We start from the raw sequence: 12,772 nt of genomic DNA, 5'->3' as shown, positions 1-12,772 counted from the left end.
GTCGAAAATAACATCAGTTATTGTAATATGTTTCCGAAACTCATCCCATATACATAAGGCCATCCCACCTCCTTGTTTAGATCTAGAAAGTGATCTTGGTATGAATCTACATGTAAACCCCGGTACATTGAAATCAAATTCATTCTCTATCCAACATTCAGACAAAAATATAACATCGTATGTACATATAAAGTTTAAAAAAGCAGGGTCGTTAATTTTTTTCTCGAGTTCCCCATTAATGTTCCAACTAAGCAACTTTAACTTAAACTCACTCTCTGTACACGTTGGTCCCTGGCCCTCTTGTCTGTCCTAACTGGATCCTACCCTCGGGCGTTTGCGATCCTGGCGGTGGCTAGGCGACACAGTGGGTTGATGCGCGGGTTGGTCGCGTCCTTCGCTCGGTGTATACTCGATTCCGTCGATAAAAAGTCTGTCCCGCATCAACCGTACTCTCTGGTTCCGTCTGCGCGCTTCCCGCATCACTGGAAACAGGGCTCTTCTGCGCTGGTCGATTTCGACAGGAAACTGTTCCTGAACATAGAAGTTGGTCCCCTTCAGAGTTTTTGGAGCCTGCTTTCTCACCAACTCTCTGTCCTTAAAGTGCGAGAATTTGGCGACGATATTGCGTGGTCGCGCATTTGGGCTAGAAGGTTTTCGTCCAATTCTGTGCACTCTTTTGAAATTAATATCTTTCCGGACACGCATCTTGTCGCACATGAACCTTCTCACCGTTTCCTCACAATCCTCTGCTTCTTCTTCCGGTATGCCACAGAAGAGTAAGTTGTCTCTCATGGAACGGCATCGAAGATCCAGCATATCCTCCTTTAGCTCGTCACGTACCTCTTCCAGCTCGGCGTTGATACGGCCTATCGAACCACTATTTGAATTTAATTTCGTTTTCACATCCGTCACATCCTTCTTCATGTTTTTTGTTTCTCCTTTTACTTCTTTCTGTATTTCCTTCATCTCTTTTGCCGCACCATCAAACATAAATTGTAGTCGCTAAATCGCTAAATGTTCACACAGCCGAAAGTGTCCAGTTAAAGATAAATTAATGAACTTTATAGCATACATGTGTGTATTGCGTTTCTAAATATTTATTAGACAAAAAATAAATCTAGGATATCATAAGACACGAGTGCATCACCAGTTTCTAATCCTCAACACGCAGCAGAATCTATGTTTTTTCAATTCATTTTTTTATGTCTTGGGTAATTTCATTTTCTCGGATAGCTGCTTTGAAACATATGTTTCTTATCGAGACAAAAGCCCTTATTTTGTCAAATCTCGGATACTAGCTTCAAACATATGGCTTTTAAAAGGATAGGAGTCCTAATCATTGTAGAAGTATGCATGTTTATTAAAGCTTAAGGTGTAAATTTATATTATAAGCAATCCATGGAACAAAATTATACGAAAGCACAAAAATATATATTGAAAATTTAAAAACAATATTTTAATTGATTATTTTTCATATTGAAAACTATTTGAAATTGATGCACATTTGAGTTTTACTTGTTAGCTTTAAATGTTAGCGAGTCAAACTAGACCCCCCCCCTTCTCCTCTTTTCCCACTAAAACATAAAACACCAACATACACACTACAAAATAACCACATCTTATTGAATTTGTGTAAGTTTCAGACTTCATACCTTTAAATGTAATAGTCAAGTTATTGGATATCATGTAAAGATCGGACCAAAAACACTATTTATAAACTGTATTTTATACATTTTTTTAAAACCAAATAAACTTCATATCCATGTAAAAACAGGTTAATGTTTTGTTTCAGCTAAAATTGCAATTGTGATATTAGGACAGTTATTAGGATATCCAATTATAAGCAATTGTGCATAAACTACCAACATATCAATTCATTTATGATCACAAAAACAGTTTGCTTTTTTACCAAACAAAGGGACAGTTCAGGACCGAACTTTGGGGACAAAAACCGCACTTAACTAATAACTATGAAAAAAATTATCTTTCGCAAATAAAACTTGCTTGGAAATCACAAGGTCGATCGTTCCATTGGCCATCATAAAACATATCGACACAGTCAATGGGCTTGCTTAAATCATAACTATTGTCTGGGTTATTGCTGTCCCAATTTGTGTAACTAAAGGGTGTGTTTGATGCTCCCCAGATAAAATCTCCCTCTGTCTGTATATCGTTTCCACCGGTCCATGTCGTACAGCCATATTTGTCTGTGCAATCTAAAGGTAAGAACAAAGGTTAAACTATTAGAGAGGAAAAGAATATCAACCATTTAAATCGTTCTCATTTTATCAATATCAATATATACAGTTAATACTTGTCGTAACTTTCGTTTCCTACTTTTAAAGGGGCATGGTCAAGATTTTGATCAAATTTTATTTTTCTGTTTTTTTTTTATTTACAATGCTTTGAAAATGCATTTTTTATTAACAAATTAAATTTGGGTGCCAGTCGATGAGTTTTAATCAAGATACAGGGCATACAATTCTTCGTCATGTAAACAAGGTTCGTGCCCTGTTTTTGTTTACATAGGTTCAATATACTAGTAAAAATCATTTTCAAGCTGATTTGTCTATCTTCTTATTAATTTTAATCATAAAAAACAGTTCCTAATGGTTAACATATACAGTTGAGGTGAGGTCTAAAACTGGAATTTTCACTTCAACATTCAAAATGTAAACAAAAGCTTTGTTTACATGGCGAAGAATTATAAACTCTGTAACTCGCTTATAACTCAACAAATGACACTCAAATTTTGGTTGCCTAATAAAAATGCCTCACTGAAGCATTGTAAACATTAAAATCGAAAAAATAATTTTTGGCAAAAATCGTGACCATGCCCCTTTAATATTTGCATACATGTAGCATGCCAAAGTCTACTAAAATGTGACTTAAAGATGATTGAAATACAAACATCAGCTGTTGGAGCCATTAGAAGATTTTTTCGTCCAGTTGACCGAATGACACGTTTCTTTCTTTCTTTTTTTAAATTGCTTTTACTTTTGTTTGTTTTTTTGTATATGATATTTATCCTCTGTTAATGTATTTTTTCCTGTCAATAGGACTTTGTATGCTAAATATTCATTTGCAAGATGAAAATGTTTCATTAGTCATATTTTCATTAGTTTGAGACAGAAACAGAAAAAATGACCTTTTTTAAAACTTTATGAATCACCAATCACAACTTTATTTTTTGTCGCAAAGATAGATAGTTTTCATTCAACGTACATATATCCTTCAAAATTGTTTGTTTAATCCAGTTATTTTCATCTGCATCGTTTATTTCAACCAAGTAGGCTCCGCACTGTTGACATATTCTCTGTAAAAGTCATTTTTCCATTAATGATTATTCATTTTATGAATTTTCTGAAATGTAAATCCTTTTTTCCATTAAATATATCAATATTTAGGTTTGCACTGGTTAATGTCTACATTTTACTTATTTGTTTGATTTTTGTCCCCGAATTATGTCGATTTGATGGGATCTGGATAACAATTGCGTACATCAAACAATATTCAATTTTTAAAAATTTAATTCTGGTTGTAAAACGCTTTTTGATTGGCTAAAAAGTTATTTTATATCGTATAAAAAATGTTGCCTACGTCATAGTAAGACCAACGTCAAAAACGTATCAATCTGCCTGACGTTACGTTTGAATTTTGAACAATTCAATGTCATTTTAAAGATCAGACGACTGTTTTTATCAACAATTAATATACACAAAAATTTAAATTAGAAGGAATGAATTCAATATTTATTAGTTTTGTACGATATAAAATGGTTTATAAAGCGTAAACTGCCCCAGACCATTTTATATCGTATAAAACTAATAAATATTGACTTCATTCCTTGAAACATTTACGAAGTGTGCCTTTTTAACACATTCTCCCTATTTCTCCTTTCTTCTCATTCTACCTCTGAGAGATGTCTTTTAGTTTGTATATCGCTCCTTTAGACGGGTCTCTTACCGTCTTATATGATTATCTTTTTTATCTATTTTCCTATATACACTTTGCCCTTATTTTACATTCAGTTAAATCGACCATGTAAGTTTAAGACGTACCATCGCTTCTGGTTGAGAAACCCGTGTCGTATTCATCATGTAGTCATGTCCACCATACGTTACCCAACCTTCATCACATTCTGATGAATGAACCAAAATCATAAACTTTATAAAAGATGAAAAAGGATAGATGTTTTCATTTGATAAGAAAATGCACATTATACCTTCATTTCTGTTATCAAAAGTTTTTAATGAATTAATAAAAATCAAAACAAGGCTTTCAGTGATTGCTTTTCTTTTAATTATAAATATGTTAAGATAACGACACCATTCTATATTACCAATTAAAACTTTTTTAAAAAAAATTGATCATTGTCTGATGGTGTTTATGAAAGATGCCAGTTTTCGTAGTCTGTTAAATTTTATACTTTCTGAATTAATTTTCCTTTACATCAATATAATTTGCACATTCTCAGAAAAAAATCAGTTGATCCAGTTTTCGCGATTTATTTTACCACCAAGATGTCTGAAAAATATCGCTATGTAACGTTTTTAATCAATTATGTTATCATCAAAACAAATTAATAATTGATAGGATGTGCACAGAGAAAAGGCCAGTGTTTAACAAAAGTGTGCATTTTTTGAAATACAGGTATATTCATGTAGCAAGTACAAGTTAGAAATCAATAGCTCTCTTGTATTAAAACAGTCGACAAATAAAGCTCATGTTAAAAATCAACTATTTCTATATAATTGTCAATCGGATCTCTTATAAGGTATCCGATCCATATTAGAACTTACTTTTTTAACCTAAATATCCATCATATATAACATATTCTGATATTAATTTGATTGCATTTTGGAAAAGAAAATGATTTACCAAGAGGTTTCAAAATTTGTATTACCTAAGCAAAAATTAATAAGTAAATGAAAAAGATCATTTATCGGAACACATTCTGACCTGACATACTGATGCATGCACCTAAACATGAGAATTATGTCTAATTAGGGCCCCGCAAGAATTTGCGGGTGCCCTATAGTAATCACTCTGTCCGTCCGTCCTTCTGTCCGTCCGTCCGTCTGTCACTCTTCTGTCTACAAATTTCCTGTTTTTTTCTAATAACTTTTTTTATGGTTGCCCAATCAAGTTCAAATTTGGTATGGTAGTTCAGTAGGCAGAAATACATATTTTGATGCTAAGTTTGGTTCTCTATGTCTTCTGGTTTGGAGCTGGGGTAGTGGGGTAGATTCCTAACTATGCACAAGAAAAATGGGCTAAGAGAGATAACTGCTGAGAATGAATGGGCAAAGAGAGATAACTGCTGAGAATGTTACCATTGTATACATGGAAGGCTGTGCAATATTTTTCCTTTGGGATTAATTAACCTTCCACAGGAAGAAAATCCTAAGCTTTATCTTTATCTGTCACATTGAGATTAATTACTGCACTGCCTGTGTCTGCAAATGAACTTTGTTTTGAAGTTAAGGTCAATTTTGAATGATGTGTAGTATTGTGTACATTTTTTGAAATATGGATTTAAAATATAATATTCATATTTTATTCTGGTTAAAATACCGTACACAATGATTTATAATAATTTTATTGAATAGAGGCAAAGCCTAGGTATCATTGCATTGGTATCAATTCTTTGTTTTTTTAACAAATTTTATTTCATCCCATGTTAACCCCCTTTATCCCGTGGATATGACTCATTGGATATTTTTTTGATATCCCGCAGTTGTGACTTTACAATGGGATTTGCCTAGGCATAATGAAGTAAAATAATGTAGAGTTTTATAAACAGTGTAAACATTGATTGCGGTGTATAAAATATGGGATAAATAGAATCTCATGATTTGTAGTATAATATGATTTTTATCCAACTTGTGTGTTTTATCCCCTCACTAAGGCTCAAGAAAAAAACACTTTAATTGTTGGATGAAAATCATATCCAACTACAAATCACGAGATCCTATATATTCCAGTTCTTTACATCTTCTGCCGGGCATTTATTTTTCATCATTGTTAATATAAATAGGATGGAATTCAAAGTTTTTTCACTTCTCTATATTAATTGTCATAGCGGGGCCCTTCCTGACTGGTCAGTTTTCTAGTTTTACTTAGTTTGAAGCCAAAATATATCTGTGATTCATTTATTCTGAAACTGTTATAGATCGGATACCCTAATCGAATTTAGAATGAAAATATATAACATATTTTGTCAGTGATATTAGCTATATTGAAATATTTTAAAAAGCCGGCCACCTCCTAATAAACAAGACATCTTGAGATATCAAAATTTATTTTAACACCGGGGTAATTCCGTCAATCTATTTTAATGATGTTTGGCAGACTTTCATGAACGAAAACGCCAAATAGAGTCTCCACTGGGCAAATTGTCGACGGAATATCGAATTTTCTGCGGGCGCCCTATAATCTTCAGTCTGAGCATAGATAACAGATATGCAGTGACCTTGAAATATATGCATGTTTCTACATGTAGGTCTAAGATCCTTGATAAGAAAAATCATTGTCTTGAGCAAGTCTTGTCTCCCTTTGTTCAAATCTGGCTAAAATCTCACTCGCAGTGTACTACTGTCAAAGGGCTTGCGGTGACCTTAAAAGATCTTTGTAGGTTCAGGGTCAACGTTATTTTCGGACCTCGCAAAAAATCCTTTTTGAGGACATATATCCACTTAGCCTTATTTCGTTCATACTTTTTGAGAACAGAGCTTTTAGGTTAATGGTGTGAACTGACTTTAAAACAAGCTTCAAGGACAAATGTGATGATCATAGCAGTACTATATAGAAACTCCTTGTCCGGAGCATATTTCCCCATTGTTGCCAAATTTGGCTAGCACTTCTACCATGGGTGTCTTTTGTCAAATGATATATAGAGACCTTGAACTAAGTATGTACATGTAGGTCAAGAGTCAAGATCATATCAGACTGAATAAAAAATCATTTTACCATGAGTACACATACTCTCCAAAGAGCCCTATTGGCTACTGCTTTACGTAAAAACAGCTTTTGGATTGAAGGTATGCAGTGCTTTTAAACCAAGTGAATGTAAAGCAATGTGAAGGTCATTGTAGATCTCTTTATATCAGTTTTAGAATATAGATTATTTCCCATGTTTTCACACATAAAAGTGTGAGAGGAATAGTGAAAATGAATTAAAAGTTATATGCCGGCTGTATATTTACTAATTAAAAGGTAAAGTTTAAAGCAAAACTACGTAAAATGTTCATCCTAAGGTACGTTGTTAGAGCGGGCACTCCCCGCTTTATTCGGATGACATGTTAAATCAATTTGTTTCGGGAATAAAATTTTTTAGATTCCATGTAAATTAAATCATATATGTAAATCATATATCAATATTATATTCACATTCTTATAAACATATATAATATTACGTTGTAATAGAAAAAAAATGCATGTAACTTTTACAGTTTTTTACTTTCAAAAAAATATAACATTCTGAAACATGGATCGCATTTATTTCATTCAATTATCTAAAATACATCAAATTCACATCAATAACAGTTTGATATATCAACAATATAAATTAAAAAAACATCGTACGTAATATGTATTAAAAAAACTCACCGCTTGGTGATGTATAATAGACCCATCCATCCTCGATGAAAGTTACATCCCGATCCAGACAAAAATCAAAAACACGACATCTCTTTGTTAACTGTCGATACCCAAAACATGTACACAAAGGTCCACAGAAAGCTAAACAGGCCACAACTGATTCTGCTTTGTATTCTTTTTTGTTAACGGATGTAAGAAATTTACCAGTAAAGCGCGGTTGCAGTGTATAGAGGTTTGCAATAACTTCGGATGTAATCAAGACTGTTTGCATCCACAAGAAAATTGAAATTGAATTGATATGTAATGTCATCATGTTTCCGGAACGTATATTGACGTTGTTAACTCCCAATATAATTAGTGTTAATAGATTTTGAAAAAGCCTTCGATTCGATTTCTTGGTCTTTTATTTACAAAGTCTTAAAGTTTTTCGGATTTGGTGAATACATTATACAATGGGTTAAGATTCTTAACACTAATTTCAAGGCGGCTGTTTTACAAAGTGGTTTTTTATCAGACCAACTTTGTGTTGAGAGAGGATGTAGGCAAGGAGACCCTGTTGCACCTTATTTATTTCTTCTTTGTGCTGAGATTCTATCAGCCTTGATAAAGGAAAATAATGATATTAAGGGCATTCTGATACATGGTAAGGAACATAAAATAAGTCAATATGCTGATGATACATCTTTAATTCTTGATGGCTCACCAAATTCACTATTTACAGCTTTTGATACTTTAGAATTTTTTTCAAAACTATCTGGGTTGAAAGTAAATAGCTCTAAAACAAAAATAATTTGGATAGGATCAAAAAAATTTTCAAATCAGGTGTTTCATCACTCTAGATGGAAACTTGATTGGGGTTCAACAACATTTAACTTATTGGGTATCTGTTTTTCTGTTGATTTAGAACAAATTACTGACCTAAACTACTCTTTGCAGATTCCTAAAATAAAAAGTATGATACAACATTGGAATAGAAGAATTCTAACTCCAATTGGTCGTGTGACTGTAGTAAAGTCCTTAATCATTCCAAAAATCAACCACTTATTTATATCATTGCCGACACCCAGAAGGGAGACAATTTTATCTCTCAATAAAGACATTTTTGAATTTGTTTGGAATGCAAAGTGTGACAAAATAAAGCGTTCAGTTATAACTCAAGACTATCAACAAGGAGGGTTAAAAATGTTAGAAATGAACAAATTTATTATGTCATTGAAATGCTCATGGTTGAAAAGATTGATTAAAGGTAAAAAATCATGGATAGATATTTTTGAAGCTATTAATGGTGTACAAATTGTTAACAAATTACTTGATTTTGGTGATGCATTCATATCAGAATGTGTAATTCCAAAAAATAATGTTTTTTGGCAAGATGTTTTCAATTCTTTTCTCTGTGTTATAAAATCTTTTAATGGGAGTTTCGTCAAAGAAAACCTCCCTAGTATTCCTGTTTGGTATAACACAAACATTAAAGTGGGTATGAAAACACTATTTATAAAAAGCTGGTATGAAAAGGGTGTCAAAATAATCAGTGATTTTCTTGATGTGGATGGAAATCTTTTACCACATGATATTTTTCAATATAGATTCAATATGAATGTCTGCATTATGCAGTATAACAGTGTAGTAAGTGCCATATCAAGATATCTTAAATCTTTTCTTACAAAAAATTCATACCAAGGGTTTATTACTCCATACATTCCAATATATTATAAATCTTTGTTGTTGTATAATAAATGTACTAATGTAGTGTATAGACAATTAAACTCTTGTAATGTAATTCCTACTTCCATATCCAAGTGGGAATCAGAGTTAGTTCAATATGGAGCCAAAATATGTGTTAATGATGCTTTTAATGTATGCTTTAAAACAACCAAAGACACTCAGCTACAATGGTTACAATTTAGATTACTTCATAGAATTCTACCTGTGAATCATTACTTAAAAAAAATTAAGGTGGTGTCCTCTGACTGTTGCTCATTTTGTAAACATGAAGTTGAGACAATTCAGCATGTCTTCATAAACTGTGAAAAAGTATCCACAATATGGAGCAACCTAAGCTTGCATATTTACCATGCAACTTCCTTAAGACTTGGTTTTAATGTAGTTAATATTTTGTTTGGTGAACTTCCAATGTCTAAAAACAACAAAGTTATTAATTTAATTATTCTATGTTCGAAACAATATTTGTTTACTTGTTTAAAAAAAGGCAAACTGCCATGCCTTTCTGGACTTTTATCTTATTTATTTAACAAATACAAGGTTGAAAAATATATAGCTTGTAAAAATTTTGAAATGCAAAAATTTGTCAATACCTGGCAACCCTGGTATTCTATCTTTGACACTATGATTCAATCTTAGTCATGTTATTGGGCTTAACTAACACTTTGTTCATTAATTACCAATTTATGTGCTTTCATCCGTTCTAATATTCTTACTCTTTATATTTACCATATGATTTTTTTGTTTTTGTTTTTCTTTTGTTTTTTGTTTTTGTTTTTGTTTTTGTTTTTTTTTTTTTGTTTAATTCTTTTGGTATTTTTTCAATTTAAGCAGCCTCTACCAATTAGATTGAGTGTGAGAGAGTGAGCATGCGTGAAAGAATATTTAAAAAAAACTGTATTGAATTTATTTATTATGTTTCTTGAGAGTAAAATAAAAAAAAAACAAAAAAAAAAAAAAAAAACTCCCAATATAATTAAAAGTAAGTCTTCGTTTAGCTATATAACCGATGTGCGCGATTTCGCAATTGCAATTTACATATATTCACAGTAAGTACATTCAACGTTCAAGCCTGATACAAATCAATAAGTATTCTCGTTATCATTGCTTGCGTTGTTGTTGCTTATAATTCGTTTACTACTGAGAATTCCTATCCATAAAGATTAAACTCCCTAATCCCTTGAAAAATTCAAAGAATACCTAATTTCATTTCCATGAAGATTTTAAACTTGTTAAGGCCGACGGACCCAATTTGCTTTGCGCATATATATCGCGCACCTTAAAGGGGTGATCGTTACATACATGTTCATCGATATTTCAATATAACGTCAACACCACTTAAACTGGATTAAACTTCGCTTAAGACGTAATCTTATGAGAGTGTAAGACCTGGCTGTCCTTCTTTAAGTAAACATGCTAAACTACGTTTTATAACATTATTTAAGATGAACAGATTTCTTTCGAGGATGTCCCTGTACTGTAGTGACCTTTATATTAACTGTTGACTTCTTTTATAATTACTTACATATAAATCAACGGATTTTAAACTAGTAAATAAATAATAAATATTTTTTTTCTTTTTAAAATCGTATAATAATTTCCCAGATTTGTCAGATAATACAGATTTTCTGTTTCATAAATTAACCTCGAAAGGATGTAGCTACATGTAACCCTATTCATAGAGATTGCGCAGTACTTTCATGAGAAATTGAAGAAAATTAAAGCACTTGGCATGTGCCACCGTAAAAATGAAACCGATAGTATGACCATATTTTACATAAAACCGGGTATTATATCAAAACTATCTTATAACTTTCAAATTCGAATTTTATGTTCTTTTTTGATTGATTTTGATATATCTTTATTAACCATATAACTCGTATTAAAATATTACAACAATTAAAAAAATACTACTAGTTATTATAATAATTTTTCTTCCAATGACAATTATTAATTTTAATTTAACCTGAGTAGTTGTGTTAAGAACATAAATTTTATCTAATAGAGGTTTAATATTCTCTTTTAAGTTACATTTTTAGAAATTTCAAAACGACATTGAAAGCACTGCATGTTATGTAAATTGAAGAGCAATTGAAATGAAACAATTGAACTTGCTAACTGGTAAACAATTTCCATGAAAACCATAATTGTCGAAGTGAATTGGGTCAATCGTCCTAAACTTATTAACAATGAATAATACATTACTGTTCGTGGAAAATTTAAACTGATTAAAATCTTACAAAAATCAATAAATACTACGAGTTGTTTTAACAACTTCTCTTCCAATAACAATAATTGATTTAGATTAAACTTGAGTAGATGCGTTAAGAACATAACTTTTATCTAATAAGAGTTTAATGGTCTCTTTCTAATTACTTTTTAAATATTTCAAAACGACATTAGGGTTTTTGAAGAGTTTCTTTGAAGGTAAATTGTCGGAACCCGGGTTTTCCATTCAGTGCCTAAGAGTGCAACACAACGTGTAGCATATACTGTAGATTCATTTCATACGCCAGTACTTAATTTTGCGATTCAACGGTTTCACATCTATTCGCGAGAATATAAAATCGTGAAAGCCGAATTTTAACCATAATTGCTAATAGTTTATATCTGTTTAAAAATATAAACCATAATTTTAAAATCCACGAGTTGTGCTTCTCGCGATTTAACGCGGATACTAATTCCTTGCGTTTAATTGAGAATTGACAGTAGCATATTTCTTTTTAATGTATCATCATACAGCTTTTGAATGGATCATTGTAGAAAGGAATCCTAATACATGCGAGGTGTTTTTCCGAGCCTGCCAGACTTCATCTAACAAGTTGACACAGTCAGTTCTCTATTGTTTAGTGTTTCCAGTGTGTTCTATGGTTATTTTTCTTTTCGAAGGGGGCGTAAGAGATCCAATAGCAATTTGCTCTTAGTAAGCTTGTATTTTCAAAGAATAACGGAGGAGGCAAATCAGCGGTTGTATTCATGCAAGTGTTAGAACTAAAAATCGAATTCTTTGTTTTGTTTTTGATAATAGGTGACTGTTCAAAGTTGCGCTCTATATTTCACATTTGAAATAAGATTAGAAACATAATTTTTCACAGACGAGGGCAGAAGACAAAAGCAGCGTTGGAGGTCATCGCATTCAAGTCTGTACACTCAGCGCAGCCTTCCTCTTCATTTAAACTTTTTTCTGGGATAAATATTAGTTCATAGATTTTTTTCACATTACCTTTGATGTAGTTCGTTTTAATTTCATTTCATCAGTTACTTTACATATATTCGTTATTGAAGAATACTTGGGTAAAATGTTACTTTTAGATGAGTTGAGGTAATGAAAAAAATTATTGGTATTCATTAAGGTTCTGCATAATCTGGATGGGCTGTCTGCTGCTTCAAAAGAACGTTCTTCATTGATTTCCATATTGTGGAGTATTGGGCATATTTTATTATTTTG

At 31.9% G+C, this 12,772-nt stretch overlaps 1 protein-coding gene and 1 long non-coding RNA gene across 2 annotated transcripts; both read right to left on the bottom strand.

Moving 5' to 3' along the window:
- Window positions 1-309: 309 nt before the first annotated feature.
- LOC136275808 (protein unc-13 homolog C-like) lies at window positions 310-966 on the bottom strand. Its single transcript, XM_066085845.1, has one exon. The coding sequence runs from the start codon at window positions 964-966 to the stop codon at window positions 310-312; it is 657 nt and encodes a 218-aa protein (XP_065941917.1).
- A 939-nt stretch (window positions 967-1,905) lies between these two features.
- LOC117687168 (uncharacterized) lies at window positions 1,906-7,953 on the bottom strand. The gene is made up of 4 exons (XR_010707548.1): window positions 7,612-7,953; window positions 4,062-4,141; window positions 3,226-3,316; window positions 1,906-2,216 (listed from the first exon to the last, which is right to left on the bottom strand). It is a non-coding gene; the product is annotated as an uncharacterized lncRNA (long non-coding RNA).
- Between the last annotated feature and the right edge of the window lie 4,819 nt (window positions 7,954-12,772).

The sequence above is a fragment of the Magallana gigas genome, chromosome 1, assembly GCF_963853765.1.
Source record: "Magallana gigas chromosome 1, xbMagGiga1.1, whole genome shotgun sequence".
In the NCBI taxonomy this organism is placed as follows: Eukaryota; Metazoa; Mollusca; class Bivalvia; order Ostreida; family Ostreidae; genus Magallana; species Magallana gigas.
The sequence above is the reverse complement of the archived record's forward strand: the minus strand, read 5'-3'. Positions and strand labels throughout refer to the sequence as shown.